General features: G+C 41.8%; 1 protein-coding gene across 1 annotated transcript in view; it reads left to right on the forward strand.

Annotated features, from left to right (window-relative positions):
* Window positions 1–16,867, forward strand: part of nfasca (neurofascin homolog (chicken) a) — a 62,232-nt gene that overhangs the window by 32,148 nt on the left and 13,217 nt on the right. Inside the window, exons 19-31 of the mRNA XM_084543959.1 lie at window positions 221–291; window positions 1,079–1,301; window positions 1,527–1,642; window positions 1,785–1,995; window positions 3,727–3,849; window positions 4,147–4,320; window positions 5,723–5,749; window positions 8,485–8,706; window positions 9,298–9,420; window positions 11,941–12,090; window positions 13,726–13,854; window positions 14,276–14,311; window positions 14,755–14,824. Of these exons, the coding sequence (XP_084400085.1) occupies window positions 221–291; window positions 1,079–1,301; window positions 1,527–1,642; window positions 1,785–1,995; window positions 3,727–3,849; window positions 4,147–4,320; window positions 5,723–5,749; window positions 8,485–8,706; window positions 9,298–9,420; window positions 11,941–12,090; window positions 13,726–13,854; window positions 14,276–14,311; window positions 14,755–14,824 (1,675 nt within the window). The remainder of the gene's footprint in view (window positions 1–220; window positions 292–1,078; window positions 1,302–1,526; window positions 1,643–1,784; window positions 1,996–3,726; window positions 3,850–4,146; window positions 4,321–5,722; window positions 5,750–8,484; window positions 8,707–9,297; window positions 9,421–11,940; window positions 12,091–13,725; window positions 13,855–14,275; window positions 14,312–14,754; window positions 14,825–16,867) is intronic.

The following is a 16,867-nucleotide window of genomic DNA, read 5'->3' on the forward strand; positions in this document are numbered from 1 at the left end:
AGTGGTGGTAGTAGTAGCTTAAAATTCATAGTTGTAGTTAATCTGCCCTCAAATCTTAAATCAGGTAATTTCATGTACAGTTGAGAATCTCTTTACTGCTTTGTATTAAAAAAAGCTACAAGCCACATATTCAAATCCTAAATGTGTACTTACAAATACGAGGTCTGTTGAGCAAATTTATCTTTATCTAAGTGCATTTTTTTTTTTATGTCAAAACAAGCCCCAGAATCATTTCCCAGAGATCTACGAGGATGGGGCACCAGAAAAGACAACATGGAGATCACATGGGAGGTGAGCCAAACTCAGTGACTGTTGCACAAATAACGCAAAAGAGTGTAGTCTGCACTGGGACGATGGAAACCGATTCATGAAATGTAATATGAAAGTAATAGAAATAAAGACAGATGTTTTTTTAGATGATTAAACTGCATGATAATCTATTTGTGATCTGAGGGTGAGTAATTATATCAGTTTCACAGTTTCTGACGTATTTTAGAATCTGTATAAAAAGCTTTTCAATTGCCAGGGAAGAAAGTTAATAAAGACAGGGTACATAAGTTAAGGTTTTCTGGAAAATACTTCATAGCCTTAGTAATTCCACTGCCGAAGCAGAAATGTGCTGAACTGACTACAAGTTCCTCACATACAGTGACTTGAGTCTCTGAACCCTCTGCTTCAAATGTGGTAGAAGCAGAGTAAAGCACTGAATGTCCCAAAATGTTAGGGAACTGAAAAAAAATGTGAGTCATACAGTCAAACAATATGAGACCGGGTTGTCCACGAACCAGAGGGTTAGCAGTTTGATCCCTGGAACGTGCCACATGCCGAAGTGTCCTTGAGCAAGACACTGAACCCCCAGTTGCTCCCAGTGCGTGGCACTGATGTGTGCTTGTGTGAGAGAATGGGTAGATGTGTCTGTGACTGTAAAGCGCTTTGAGTACCAATACGTAGAAAAGCGCTGTATAAAAGCAAGTTACTTGAGTTACTGTTTTACGTACCAACATCTAATGAGAACTTTTTTTCAGGTAATTTTCAGGTAATACGTATTCTGTGTGAGCATTTTGTTCTGTTTGTCCAGCCCCTACCTTATTTGGAGAGAAATGGCCCAAACTTGAAATATAATCTGTGGTGGAGACGAAAGGACACAGGGGAGGAGTGGAATAATGTGACCACGGCGGAATCCAAACATGTCGTCCACAGCACAGAAACCTATGTGCCTTATGAGATCAAAATCCAGGCCAGGAATGATTTTGGACCAGGACCAGAGTCCAGTGTGGTCACTGGATACTCTGGCGAGGACAGTGAGTACAAGATGTCAACTATTGAAAGGCAGTATCTACATTACTTCGTGGACCAAAGCTACGAGATGTTTTGTTTTAATGTTGTTCAGTCTGAAGAAAACTCAGAACCTCTGAATTTCATCAGCCAATCAGTTTATTTTGACTAGAACACCATTGAAGCAATCTGTTGTGAAATACCTGCTGATTTCTCACACATATTGTGTATGCCCTATTTTTTGTGTTCAGAGCCCACCGATCCACCCACTGACTTGCAAGTCTCAAAGGTCGACAGCACCAAAGCGACCATCCGCTGGAAGCCCGTGGACATGTCCTCTGTGCAGGGACAGTTCAAGGAATACAAAGTAAGACTTTTTTTTTAATGAAGATCAGTTGCAGATACAATACATATCAACTTTCTCCTCACCTTCTTTCTAAACTTCTGATCTTTACCTTTGTTTAAACCTGTCGCCCAGTTAACACCATCCTTCTCTGTATACTTCCCAGTTGTACTACTGGCGTGAATCCAGTCTGGTTCCTGGTCTGGTGGTCAGCATGGAAAAGAAGACTAAAGGTTTCTACACGACAAGTTCTGAACCGTCTGTCATCCTCAGCGATCTGGTGCCCTACTCTAAATACAAGATGTTCATTGTTGTTGCCAACAACCGCTTTGAGGGTCCACCCAGCAACCATGTGGAATTCACTACCAAGGAGGGAGGTGAGCATGCAGCCCATTGAGAGAAAACATTACAGGGCACACATGAAAAGCTCATGTATCCTGTAGTTTCACAGTAGCATTGGGAACATACGTCCACTCTAAAAGCCTTTTGTTTTGAATGTATAACATTTATTAATTTAATGCAGGTTAGTTTTTTTGTTATTAGTGTTTCTCTGATTTACCACACTAGTGAAACTCTTTTCTAACAAATACATCAGCCTTCACCACACACATAGCCACATAGCCACTGGTGAGCCACGTATAGAAGTATGAGAAATTCATCAGTAGTCATGGGGTCTGCTGGAGCCTATCCCAGCTGTCATTGGTCTAGAGGTGGGGTCCACCCTGGACAGGTCTCCAGTCTATCACAGGGCTAACACAGAAAGACACTCACACCTACGGCCAATTTAGAATCACCAATGAACCTAACCAGCATGTCTTTGGACGGTGGGAGGAAGCTGGAGTTGCTGGTTCAGATTGTGGCATGATCTTCCATAGTAAACAATAATAAAGGATGTTATCTGATTAATTTCGCCTTTAGCTTTGATTACAGCACACATTCTCTGTGAGCTGTAATCAAATTGTGATTGATGATGGGAGAGTCTGACCACTGCACAAAGCCTTCTCCAGCACATCCCAAAGATTCTCACTGGGGTTAAGGTCTGGACTCTGTGGTGGCCAATCCATGTGTGAAAATGATGTCTCATGCTCCCTGAACCACTCTTTCACAATCTGAGCCCCATGAATCCTGGCATTGTCATCTTGGAATATGATCCATTGATGGAATAACCTGGTCATTCAGTATATTCAGGTAGTCAGCTGACCTCATTCTTTGGACACATAATGTTGCTGAACCTAGACCTGAGCAACTGCAGCAACCCCAGATCATAGCACTGCCCCCACAGGCTTGTACAGTAGACACTAGGCATGATGGGTGCATCACTTCATCTGCCTCTCTTCTTACCCTGATGCCCCCATCACTCTGGAACAGGGTAAATCTGGACTCATCAGACCACATGACCTTCTTCCATTGCTCCAGAGTCCAATCTTTATGCTCCCTAGCAAACTGAAGCCTTTTTTCCAGTTAGCTTCACTGATTAGTGGTTTTCTTAAGGCTACACAGCTGTTCAGTCCCAATCCCTTGAGTTCCCTTCACATTGTACGTGTGGAAATGTTCTTACTTTCACTATTAAACATAGCCCTGAGTTCTACTGTTGGTTTTCTTCCATTTGATTTCTTCAAATGATCGCCGATCACAATCAATGAGGATTTTTTTTCCGACCACATTTCTTCCCCTAAGATGATGGTTCTCCACTATCCTTCCAGTTTTTAATAATGCGTTGGACAGTTCTTAACCCAGTTTTAGTAGTTTCTTCAATCTCCTTAGATGTTTTCTCTGCTTGATGCATGCCAATGATTTGACCCTTCTCAAACAGACTAACATCTTTTCCACGACCACAGGATGTGTCTTTAGACATGGTTGTTGAAGAAATGAGAAGCATTGCATCAGTTGGGGTTAAATAACTTGTTGTCAGCTGACCCATGCAGTAATTATCCAATAGGAGGCTCATACCTGTTTGGTTAGTTAAATCCAGGTGGCCTTTAGTGAATCCATCATCTAGTTCAATCAGTGGAGCAGCATTACACATTAACCTTTGGCTATGGTGGAGTTTCTTTACCCCGGCTCCCTTTCTTGTTTCTTCTCTGACTAATTTTTGTGTATATTTGTAGTTCCAGATGCCCCCAGGTTCTTCAGGATTAACCGCAGAATTTTGGACACCATCCACTTGGAATGGGGCAAACCTCTAGAGCCCAATGGCATTCTGATTGGATACCGGCTCAAGTACCAAACAGGTGAGCTACTCTGATGTGTCAAACATCAAATATTGATACACAAGCTGTAAAACTTAAGATGGAAAGACACTTTAATACTTAGTGGTGATTTGCAAGTCAACTTGATCAGACTGCGTATTTATGTATGTAAAATATAAATAAGAATGACTACTAGAGACAAACTGTGACTATTTTGTGCTACAAATACACACAAAAAATATGACAATACAGTTATGGTCTTCATTTATCTGTTTGCTGATCTTTGTGTGTGTGTGTGTGTGTGTGTGTGTGTGTGTGTGTGTGTGTGTGTGTGTGTAGTCAATGCTTCCGCGTTGGGAAGTATCCGGGTGGAGACTTTCCTCCCTAATGTGACCGAGTTTACCCTGCGTCTACCAGACCGATCTACTCGCTACAAGTTCTTCCTGTCAGCACTCACCCAGGTGGGTGCAGGGGAGGTCTATGCAGAGGAGTCCCCTCCCTTCACCAATGAGGGTGAGTAGAACAAAATAGAATAGAATAGAATAGACTTTATTGCCACTTGAACAAGAAAGTGCAGGCACATTGGAATGCTTGCGTGAGGTTCCTCGAGTCAGCCTTTTTATTAAAAAACAAGAAAATAAAAGGTAAACATTTAAAATAGCGGCACTGTTATTACTACAAAACAATATAAAAGTATGGAAGTATAAAAGAAAGAAATATAAATTTAAAAGTACACAGCGTGGTAATTGCACACAGTACTTGTAAATGTGATTATTTGTTTGCTAAAGCCAACTCTAAAAATCTCCATTTGAGTCAAGGGTTGCATTTAAACGATTCAAACACGCAATAAATCTGGCATTGGAGAAGTTAAGCCACAGCTAATAAAAGAATACCAGACAAAGTGCAATACACCGATCAGGCATAGCATTATGACCACCTGCCCAATATTGTGTATGTCTCCCTTGTGCCTGCAAAACAGTCCTGACTCATCAGAGAATGTGGTGTCTGGCAACAGAACGTTGTTAGTGGGGGCCTTTGGATCCTATGGGTTGAGGGGAGGGGCCTCTGTGGGCGAGGCTTGTTCCAGAGCATCCCACAGATACTTGATCAGTTTGGGATCTAGTGAATTTGGAGGCCAGGTCAACACCTTGTGCTGTTCTTCATGTTTTTTTTTTTAGTTGTTCCTAAAGTGTTTTTGTGTGTGTGCCATCAAGGAGTGTCATTGCTATGGGGTGGGGGTGCCTGGTCTGGTCTAGGTGGGTGCTACATGTCTAAGTAACATCCACACCAATGAATGCCAGGTCTAAAAGTTTCCCAGCAGAATTGTCACAAGATGGTTGTATTAACGTATTTACTTCTCCTGTCAGTGGTTTTATTGTTGCGGCTGATCGGTGTATGTATTTGCCTAATATTAAATGTACCATAATTCGCTCCTACTAAAGTAAGTAAAGGGATATCCTTTCTTTAAAATGACCATAGCTATTATTAGTGTGGAGTTTATTAGTTAGAGCTCCAAAAGGAACTATCAGTGTTGTTTCATTACCAACCAGAAACACTGTAGTTTTATTGACTCAGTAATCCATCCTTATGGAATTTGGAAAGCACAACTACTTGAACCATTTGACCTTTCCTTTGCCTAGGAATTAGATTGCTTTAATGGCGTGTCTACAGTGTGAGAGTCTGGTGTTGTGTGTGCATGTGTGTGTGCGTGGTCTGTTCAGTTGAATCCAGAACAAAAAATATTTGTAGATATATCTGCTTAACTTACTTTCCTATTCGCCTTGGTTCGTCCCCAACAAGCTGGAGGTAAACAGGGTTTTGTTTTTGACAGCCACGCTCCTTCCAGTTGTCCCTCCCTGTCCCTCTTACAGCTCTAATGTCTCTCTTGTGTCTCCCCTCTTCTTTTCAACGACAGACAACTTTACTGATGCTACAGGTCTAGGTAAAGGGGAGAAAGACGCGTAGCTTGCCTCTCTGTCTGTCGCTTTCCTCCTTCTCCATCCTCCATCTAATCACTCACAGCAGTGCAGTCCACCTGCATTTCCCTCCTGTATTGTCCAGAAAAGTTCTGCGTCCTCCTGCAGCTCACACCAGTAGTCGTTTTGACCCCACCAAGGATGAGGCGTTACTGCCTGTGGGGTTGAAGGGGGGCTTTCTAATCTTGTAAAAAACAGGACGTGTGTGGCGTGCCGTTCCACAACTTTTTCATGGTCCAAACAGTATTTCTTCATGCTATCATGTGCTGAGAGACAGGTCTTTTAAAATAATGTAACTATTAATAGAGTTAGAGTTAGGGTTAGCAAAATCCCAACTCATTCACATGTGACCTTGCACTTAAAACAACAGGTCTGAATCCTTACGTGAACACAGATCTGCCTAGACTGAACTGCTGTCTATGCCGTTTTTCTTTCTTTCTTTCCGTCTGCTTGTCTAACCCTTCTCATTTCTCCATCCGTCCTCTTTGAGTTTAGCTGCTGTTTGCTGCTGCCGTGTGCTCTCAGGGATTGAAGAAGCCAACATTTATTCTCTATGGCTCACTGGTTTACTGACAGGGGCATTTAATACGCCGTCATGGCTTTACATATTCTTAACCCATGGTATTATATACTGTCATAGTATACTCACCTTGATAACGACTGTAGAATGAGCCTTCCTTCAAGCTGTATGTATTTATGTCAACATTTAACCTCTAAATTCTCAACCAATCCCTGATGGCACACCTCCACAATGTGATCTCACAGCATCACGGCATCTTTCTGTCTGTTATGAGACACACATGAGCCTTGTTGAGCAGCACTCATTGTCACTGGTAACAGTGTCACGATGGCGCTGATGTTTTCTTGGTGTGTCCGTGGGATGCATGTCTTTACACCAGAGTACCAGGATGGAAGCACTGGGATGAATTGTGCTGTTTCATTGAAGTGCTGAGGACGACACTTTTATCAGCAGTCGGCTTGCTCACTTACTCACCGGCTTGATAGCTTTGCTTCTGAGCTTTTTCAAAAGTGCGTCACTCTGGCAACTTTCTCTATCGCTTCTGTATACGGGATCAGTAGTACAATCTGGGTGTCACAGGTAAGGTGGCTTGAAGTGGCCTCACAAAGTTGTAATGGCACCTGGACATGCTGATGTTTCTGTCATATGGCAGTTTTAATGGCATGCTTGGAATCCAGCTTTGTGATACAAGCATGCTGGCTGGGCTTTGGAGTTGTATGATGGAAATGTTTGGGCTTGGGACACCAGCAGTGGAATCCTTCACTGGCTGGAGATGATTTCAGCTTCAAGGTACAGTAAGACTGAGCATCATTTGCATTGGAACACAGTGGACAAGCATTAGATGGTTCCCAACCAGGTGGGCCTGGACCCCACTAGGGGGCACCATTGTGTCGTAAAAGTGAAAAAATAAACCAATCATATGGTAGTAGTGTCAATACAACAGTAATGTATACGCGATTGAATATTCAATTTGTATCTCTCAGAACTTCTTAATTTATTTGACAAGAGAAGCCAAACTTCTTCCGTTAATTCATTTTTAATATTGTAAAAATGCAAGAAGTTGGTCATGAACTTTCTCTCAAATTATTAGACTAAGAAAAGACTAATATCATAATAGTCTGGGATTTAAATGCAGCTTTCAGCACTTTTTCAGTACTGTTTCTGGCAGGTTTTGGTCAGAATCAAAAGCACTGAGGTTTGGTAGATAGTTCTGGTGCACAAGTGCTGTAAAACACATCAAAATTAAAAACAACAACAACAACAACAACAAATCAAAACTGCAGTTTAACGTCCCCTCCCTGACGTGTGTGTATGAAAGACAAAGTTTGCAAAGCATTTTACTCAAAGTGCGTTTCTCCACTACTACTATTACTGTTGCAATTTCAGTGTGAGGACATGTGATAACATATATAAATAAACTATAATAACTGAAGACAATAGCTGCAGATACTGAGGTATTCTGACTGTTAATGAAACTACTGTTTCTGTACTGCATACTATACTTCTGTTGTTCATTTTTCCTCAACTAAATTTATGGTTGCATTTAAAGTATATTACATAATAATACTTGTTTTGGGGATTTCAAACTAATGTATGTATTAGGAAAGAAACAAGCCCCTCTTCTCATTTCTTACATCCTTGACTTCTTTCCTCCTCTGCTCTCTTTCTGTCCCAGTTCGTCCTAATGCGTTATAAGTACTGGGACGTCCTACAAAGTGGGGCACTGAGATTGACAGTGTAAGCATGAGGTTGGAGGGGAGAGGAGACAGAGATGCACAAAATAGAGAAATGAGAAGAGCCCGTAGTATGAAAAACATGTCATGATGTCAGTAATTGTGCTCCTGGGGGGCAGCGGCGTCTTCGTCTGTTGCAGGAAATGCTGACGTGTGTGTGTGTGTGTGTGTGTGTGTGTGTGTGTGTGTGTGTGGGTGTGTGTGTGTGTGTGTGTGTGGATCCAAAGGGAGATGAATAAAAAAATGACTGTGATCATTTACTGATTTGCGATGATGTATGTGTGCATGTTGGAGAGTGATGCTTGGGCGGAATTCCTTGTGTCTTTCATCTCACAGTTGCATTGAGCCTCTCCTGTGTGTGTGTGTGTGTGTTTGTGTGTCAGTGTGTGTTTGATGTTCTGCTTCCTTGTCTTTAACCCTGTGTTCTCTCCCTCCTCCTCCCTTGTAGTCGAGCTTACCGATGCTTCCCTGGCTTCAGCTTTCACTCCTACACCTCCTCCTCTTGTTCCTCTTCCTACTACTGCTATTGTTCCTACAACCATTAGTACCTCAACTACTACCACTCCTACTACTACGACTTCTACTACTACCGCCACTACTACCGAGGCCGCCACTACAACCTCACCTCCTCCGCTGGTCACCACCAAGCGTACCGATCAGAACGTGTTGGGTACATGCTGTTGTCCCATTCTGTGTTATTGTCGTTGTCAGTGTTTTAATGGAGCATGAGTGGCACCAGGTTGTTGCCTTCTACCACCTGACAGAGCAGGACGCCACATCAGGGCTGCATTCCAGTAAGCTGTGCTCTACCCGCTGCACGAAAAGTGGGGGATTACCTCAGAGTGTTGGAATGTAGCCAGCAGCTATCCTCCTGGTCAGGAACTGAGAATCCCAAATTTGTTTTTATTAAACCAAAATGATAACTGAGAGAGTGTTCTTCGAGTAATAAAGGTTTCCCACTTCAATTGATTAGCATTGATATTGGCAATGTTCACCAGCCTTCTTTTTGAGGATCTCTTAGCGTTGGCGTCCACTCTAAACCACAAGTAAACACTGCAGCATTCATGAACTGAAAAATCCTCTGGAATTTTACTGGGTGTGAATTTTCTGTTCATGAACATATTCAGTTTAGTTGTGGCTTTGAGTGGACCGTTATTAGCATCAGTCCTTATCAAAACAAAAAAAGACTCCCTCTCTGGTTGTTGTAACTGTGCCCTCTCTGCCCCCTTGCCTCTGACCCCAACCCCCCCACCTTGTGTAGTGGCCCGTGGGTGGAAGATCTGGAATCTGACGGTGGAGCCTAACAGTAACTACGCTAACGTCAGCTGGAGACACAACTTCCCGGCCGGCAGCAGCGAGTTTGTGCTAGAGTTCACACTGGACAGTAAGAAACCAGACCAAGCCCACCCTGAAGTACTGAGACCAGAAGCTGCTATAGATGATAACATATACTTATTAGAGAGCCAGACAATTGAGTGGTGAGAAATAAATGGAGAATTATGTCAGAGAGGAGGCGAAAACAGAGCCAAGATTGGAGAAATCATTGGTACACATACATTTCTTCTCTTCTGGGGAAGAAAAAAGCACTTTTGTGTATATGATCCTTGCTACATGCACTGGAATCATTGCACTTCTTTGTCTGTGGACAGCAGGAAACATATCCTACTACCTGACATTAAACAACAATCCCCTAACCCTGATGTCTTATTTTATCATACAGACATCAATTACACCCCTGTTTTAACTTGTTGTTCCCTCAAATGCCCTTGCTCAATGTCTTTGATTTAATGTGCTCATGTTATGACCCAAACAACCCTTAAAGAATAGTCCATTCAGGAAACTTTTGCAAGCATGGCAAGCAAGTCATGAAAAAACAGCAGGAATTATGGGAAAAGACCATGTTTTTTTTTTAAATTAAATGTTCATTTACATCTCTTTTATCAAAACCAGAAAATATATAATAAGATCTCACTCATCAAAAGTATACTGTAACTTGGTTTAGCAGTCTTTTCTATCATTCTCTCAAACTCTTTTCATCTCTTTTTAGTCTTTGTGTGCCAGAAAATATTGATCATCATTATTTCACTAATAGCTTCCTATGCAGTGTTCCATCACGATGCTATGTCCCCTTTAAAGCTGTTGCTTGGCTTTAATTGGCTCTCGTTAGTGAACCGCTGTAAACGGGCTGCTCGGCTTGCTTCCTGTGAGTTGCTGTATGAGTGTGTCATTTCATTTGGCCGTCCATGCATCCGTTATCACTTGCTTTTTTTTTTTTTGCTTTGGATTGGGTGTTAAGCATTTTTGAATCCTGCTCCTATAAAACACACCGTCCCTCTTTGTGTGGAGTCCTAGAACTGGTTAAGATTGCTCTTTTGTGTGTGACTTTTCTTAATGCCGTCTACCACTTCAACCAGTTCCATCTGTCATCTTTAATCGAGGGTGGAAACATGGGAGGATGAAGTTTTTTTGTGTGTGTACTGTACTTGGGTTGTGGTTTAATCAGTATGAACAAATAGAGGAAGGGAGAGACCGCAATTGCAAGGGGGGGTTTGGTGAGACTGATCGGATGGTAACCTCTCCTCCCACCTGTCCCCTACTCTCCATTGTCAAGGCTCAAAGTTCTAACTAAGCAGGAGGGGCAGGGAGCTCCAGACCCTCCCTGAGCCTCATCATCAACCCATCATCCTCCCTCTGTTTTCCTGACTGACTCGGGGGTCTGTGCATGTTTGTCAGAAGTGGGTTAGGTACTGTCGAGGCTGATGCTTTGGTGGCAAAAGAGAACACAACTGCATATTCTTGTCAGTAAAAGGAAATGAGACATGACGACTATAGGGAACATAGGAAACATGCTGACCTTTGTTTATCCTCCAGGACACGGCTATTAGGAAGGCTGGCACACTGATTTATATTTTTCTAGAGAGCTATCTTAATGTAACATTTATTTTTTAATTTCACCTGCATCAGAATCAGCATCAGCTCTGTTTACCAAAGATACAATTTTTAGCTTCAGTAAAAGTGTTATGAAACGTCCCTGTTTGCTGGTCCGGTCTGTTTTAATTTGAGTTTTCAATCAAGGGACATCAATGCTGCAGTTCTTTGTCTTCTTTTGGGTCTGCATTAGACTTTCTCCTTGGCTTGTTGTAGGACTGGTATGAACCGCATGGCTTTGGAATGAGTTCTGTTGGATGACATCAAACTTGTGTCACATCTACATGTAGTAGATGGCAGCATGATGCATGATGTCACCACGCCTTGGCTGACCCTTCCTCTCACTGCCACTTCAGGGTCACGCTCATAGCTCGGTCATGTCATGACAGGCACGTCTTTCCACTGGAATGATGTGGGATGTTGTTGCTGTTTTCTCTTTTCTTTTCTTTTCTTTTCTTTTTTGATCTCATGGACGTGAGAGTGTGGCACTGTGAATAATTGAGACGAACAATGCTTTGCCATGTTAGCCCCATGTTACCCACAAACCCAGAAATTCTGTAAAGGCCTCTATGAATGCCACCAAATGGAAACACAATAGAATTCATGGGGTGGCTTAGTAGTGTGAGGCATGTGATTTTGCCAGAAGAAGCGCCTGCTCCTTGTGGCCTTCTTCTCCTCTCTTAGATGAGTTTTCTCCAGAAAATATAGTAGAGTTGCACATCACTTTCACACTTAAAAGTCTTAAACTACTTCATGCATATTCATCTATAGTGTAAACCAGTTAAATAATCTTTATGATGAGGAAAGGTACTGCATTGTTGTCCGTCTCAATTCACCTTCTGCTATCAAACAGAAAGGAACAGTCTCCCTGCAAAGCATTGTGATACAGTGACCTTTGCAAGTAAGCACACCCGTTACTGTGGAACAAAGGCCACACCCCCTGGAGTGTGATTGGCGCATTTCTTGTGTCTCCAAGGCGACAAGACGAAGAAACTTGTACCGGTGACTGATCAGCCCCCCGTTACTGTGGCAGACCTGAGCGCAGGTGCCAAGTACCACCTGAGGGTGTACTCCCATGAGTTCATCAGCATCAGCAGTGAAACTATCATCTTTAAGACCAAAGCAGGTGAGACCATATCTGGCCTGGTGGAGCCAGGTTTCCTGCCAGGTGGGCAGTTCTGGGTGCAAGTCAGTCGCTTAAACAGTAAAATCTACAGTAGGTCAGTCAAGGTGAGTTGTCATGTTTGCTTTTAGTAACTTGCATGTTTTTTCTGAAGTAAAGTCTAGTCAGGCAGAGTACTAAGACAGCTCAAGCCAGGACATCAGATTTCAGCATGGCTGTCTACATGGGCAGTATCAGTAATTTATGAAAGGAGGTGAAAGTTGCATTTTGGTGAGAGCAGAACTTCCTGAGATACGTTCATCTGATGCATTCTATGTGTGTACATTTAAAATCTTCTTGGATTGGTGTGCCTAGGCATAACATATTTAAGCTATGTATGTATGGTACAGCTTACAGTTTGACAGTGAGACATCACATGCTTTGCTTCTGTGTGAAATGTATCATAAATTATGATGAACAACTGCAATTGCTTGCGACTATTATTATTACTCAGGTCTTTTTGTCTTGTGTCCTGCCAGTTGCAGCTTGACCTGCTGCACCTTATTGTTATTGCTTTGTTGGATATGTCAGTTCATATTTCTGGTCCGGTTTCAGTTAACCTGATCCATTTTTTGGTTACTATTTACCTAGCTTCCCTTCAGAGCTTCCCTTCCGCTTGAGCTTTAAAATCCCCAATATGAACTTGGAAATAAAAAGCACGGTGGTTCTAGTAAAAGCGAGCAAAGGTCAGACAATGTCCAACATGTCAAGATACTAAAATATTTTTAACCCTCACATGCAGTTGAATATTTGGTAATATTACACTATTATATTATAAAGTCACCATTAACAGGTTTTCAAGCAAACATTTTTTAAGGAACATCTACATAGTGTGACCTTTGTTAAAATAAAGCTAATTCTGGGGAATTTCCAGACTGAGAGCTGCCAGCTTGAGTTGGCCAATGACGTGACTGGCAATTCTTACTTTCCCTCCTGCATGACGTGAATGTGGCGTAGCTCAGTCTACAAATGTTGAAATCCAAAAAGGCATTGCTCCTGGTTTCCACTTTCCAGTACAACGTTTAAACAATAAACAACACATAATGTTAATTGTTTATGCTTCAATTAATAGGCAGCAGCAGCAGAAAGAATATCCCGCGGTGAATCTGTAAAAAAAAGGCGTGAACTTTTAATATCACCACTGCTGTACAAAGGAAAACCGAGGAAAGAATTATCTGTTTGTTTATTATTATTATTATTTTTTTTTTTTACAAAAGCGAAACTACACTTGATATGGAACTTTGGTGAATTGATTTAGGCGGTTGTGTCTTTATGGAAACATTGCTGTAGATGTCAGTCATTCTGTTGAAGCCCGGTACTTTTCGGTGACTGTTCAGATCATAAACCTCTGTTTAAAATTCACACACCTTGTTGTTTGTGGATGGGATTCATTTTACTAACATCATCTGGAAATGAGCTTGTGGGGAAAATGATGAGAAGTTGGAGCTGAGCTGTTGACATGCCGGCTGGTATGGGACGAGAACAGAATATCTGTTTTGTTGTGCTCTGACTGATGGTTGCCTTGACAAAACTCACTCTGGTTTCCCTCTCCTCTCTCCTCTCCTGCTCTGCCTTTGGTGCATGTTCCTCTGTGTCCAGCCTACATAGACCAGGTGGACATAGCCACTCAGGGCTGGTTCATCGGCTTGATGTGTGCCATCGCTCTCATTATACTGATCCTCCTCATCGTTTGCTTCATCAAGAGGAGTCGTGGGGGTAAATACCCAGGTGAGGCTGCGCAGTAATCTTTACAAACATGCTTCATATTGAAATGTTTTCTTTTGACTCACAAACGTATGATTATTTGGTAGCTTGGGATGTAGAGTGCTGCTAAAAATGGTAATTAGTAATGAATTATCCCACTGTATTTAGGCTTTTATTGTTTGTCATCACCAGAACATTATCAGCATCTGTTTCTAATCAGCTGGCACAGAAAATATAAGTACAGAAAAGTTTCTGCTGTTTATCAGATCAAGTTACCTGTCTATACCCACATTTGTGGATTTTGTTGAATGTTTTATTACTCCCAAACCATTTTATAACACGCACACACACACACACACACACACACACACGGATAGACATAGGGTTCAGAACTGCAGAACTCTTAAGAATTATGTTGATGTTTTACAGTTTCTATAATGTCTAGGTGGTGGTTGCGTGACTGGTTTTGCAAAATATATAGGTAGGTGCTGAACTGTGATGCCGTTAATAAAATTAAAAAACTAAAAGTAACACTAAGGATTTCAACACACAGTAACAATGACTTACAAAGAAAGACTAATGCAAGTAATTCATGCTGGGAGTAAAAATGTTATCAGTACTGATCGAGGCAGCGACTGAATGTTTCAGTAAGCATTTTGTTTCACAAGCATACAATTTTTGGACTGAAATACTGTTTATCTCAGGGGTTGGGTATGGTATTGGGGCACAGTTTAAATTTAATAAATAAAAGCAGAGGACTAAATCTCCAGATGAAGACCCACTGACAGATTCAAACTAACTCCAGAAACCCCTCAACACACACGTGAATGATTCTGTGTATCATATGGTACTCTAACTCACTCTGTATGTCAGCGGAGCTCACAGTGAATGCTGTAAATATAATTTTTGTCCTTATCTTGTCAGTCCGTGATAAAAAAGATCTCCCATTGGACCCAGTGGATCAGAAAGACCAGGATGGATCTTTTGATTACCAGTAAGTATAAAAAACAGACTGCTCTCTGCCTGCCATTATAACTTATTGTACCAATTACTACATCTCCAGCATTTAGCTTCAACGTTGACCTTTTCAGATAATTTTAAATTGTTTAGGATGTAAGCAGCTCAGGGGTTATAGTAGCTTATGTGACTGGTCAACTGTATGCATACAATGGCATTAAGACGCTGAACAGGTGCAGCACGGGGCAATGTTGGGTGATTGATGCTTTTGCCTGGTGGTAACAAATTAATGTTCCAGTCAGTTTAATAATAGTAATGTACAGGTTTAAATAAAAATGATCCATTAAAGTTTCATTTATTAACTTAAGTAAAGGGGAATTACCACTTTTTACAACCTGGACTTTATTTCTGGCATAAAATGCGATCGTTTACTCACCCATATAACATTTAGATCTACGTATATCCATATGGAACGTCTGTACGGGATGTTTTACTCAGTGATGTGTCTTTTGCTCCTTCCAGGTTCCACTGATCTCTGTGGCTTAGTGTCTTTTTCTTCAGCTACTACCCGCTCTGACTAAAAACATGTTGAATTTAACCTGCTTTCTAAATTTCAGATACACGTGCTCTAACTTTGTGTGAGAGTGATTCTACAACTTTTAAGCCTGTAACTGCACGACACTGTGCTTTTGAACTTGGATCTCACTGATGAAAAGACAACAGTATATATTTGACTGTTTATTGCACACATGCAGACACACACATACAGTTTATACATATGCACATAATATAGTATTCAGCCTATTGCCAAGTAATACATACATACAGCTCTGCTTTGGTATGAAAGGTTTTTACTAAAAGTGTGAAATTGTAGTGCTTGATTGATAGAGCACTGCTTCCAAAAGAGGTGCAATCAGCATTTATTATGGCTTGACAGTGTTGTGTTGTGTTGTGTTGTTTATTAATCAAAAATGAGCCTAATATTAATACCCAACCCTTTCTCACACCAAAGGTAATTGCTTTTCTCTGATTCTGACCCAGACTCCATCCCCGGTGCTAAACAAGTTCACTCAGCTCTCTCTGTGTGTGTGTGTGTGTATGTGTTGTTGTGCATGAAAGGATTTGCATGCATGTTACATGTGGAGCTTGTTCTCCTTCCTTCCTTCCTCTCTCTTGCTGCCTCCCATGTTTCCTCACATCTCGTCCCTCTCTCTCCTCCACGCTGAAATGGGTCATCTGTCCCTGACAGGAACGAAAACGAGAACAGGTACTTTGGTTTTGGCACGTCATCTCTCTTGGCCTGCGCATGTAGGGGGGAGCAGGTGGGGGTGGTGGGGGCTTCTGGGTAAGGAGCTGCTCGTTTGGTGAGACCAAACGGGGCAATAAGCCTCTTGACTCTTTGTTCAATCTGGAAAGAGTGAACAGTTTTAGTTCATGGCGTCAGAAATATGAGTCCAAATACGTTGCTTTTGCTTTTACTGAGCTATTTGAGAAACATGATAGACAGGTGATGACACTGAAAGGGGCTGACCCTGCAGGAACTGTAGTACATCTTATTAGCAGAGAAAGGGACAGGGCATGCTTTGGTTTGTTATGTGTCAAACAAATCAACAGTCCCCAGTTTATCTTCGTGTCAGCGGTAACTATTGAATCAGTGAAGCTAAAGTGGACTGTGTGGGAAAACAGAAAGATCGTTTGCCTTAAGGTAAGTATTTTGAGGCTGATTTGATTCGGGGCAACAGGAAAAGATAATCAACTAGCTGGGTGCAGAGCAAAGCCAAACTACAAATAAAAAAGGCATCCATCGCCCTAACCACATTCAGCCCTTCACGGTTCATATCTGTCCCATCTGTAGTTCCAGCTAACATGGTCTGTACCTTTTGGTTAATTGCGTCTTTTTCTCTCTGCCGACTGACAATTAAAACACATCCGCCACCAGGTGCACAGGGCAGGAGATGGTTGTACAGGTCAGGGGGCAGAATGGATTACGCTTCACACAAGGAACTGATTTAAGAAACAAACATCTAGACAACATTTAGTGGGGCAAATAATAGAAAATCCAAACAAACTAACTAACAAC

This window comes from Chelon labrosus (assembly GCF_963514085.1).
Source record: "Chelon labrosus genome assembly, chromosome: 4".
Taxonomy (NCBI): Eukaryota; Metazoa; Chordata; class Actinopteri; order Mugiliformes; family Mugilidae; genus Chelon; species Chelon labrosus.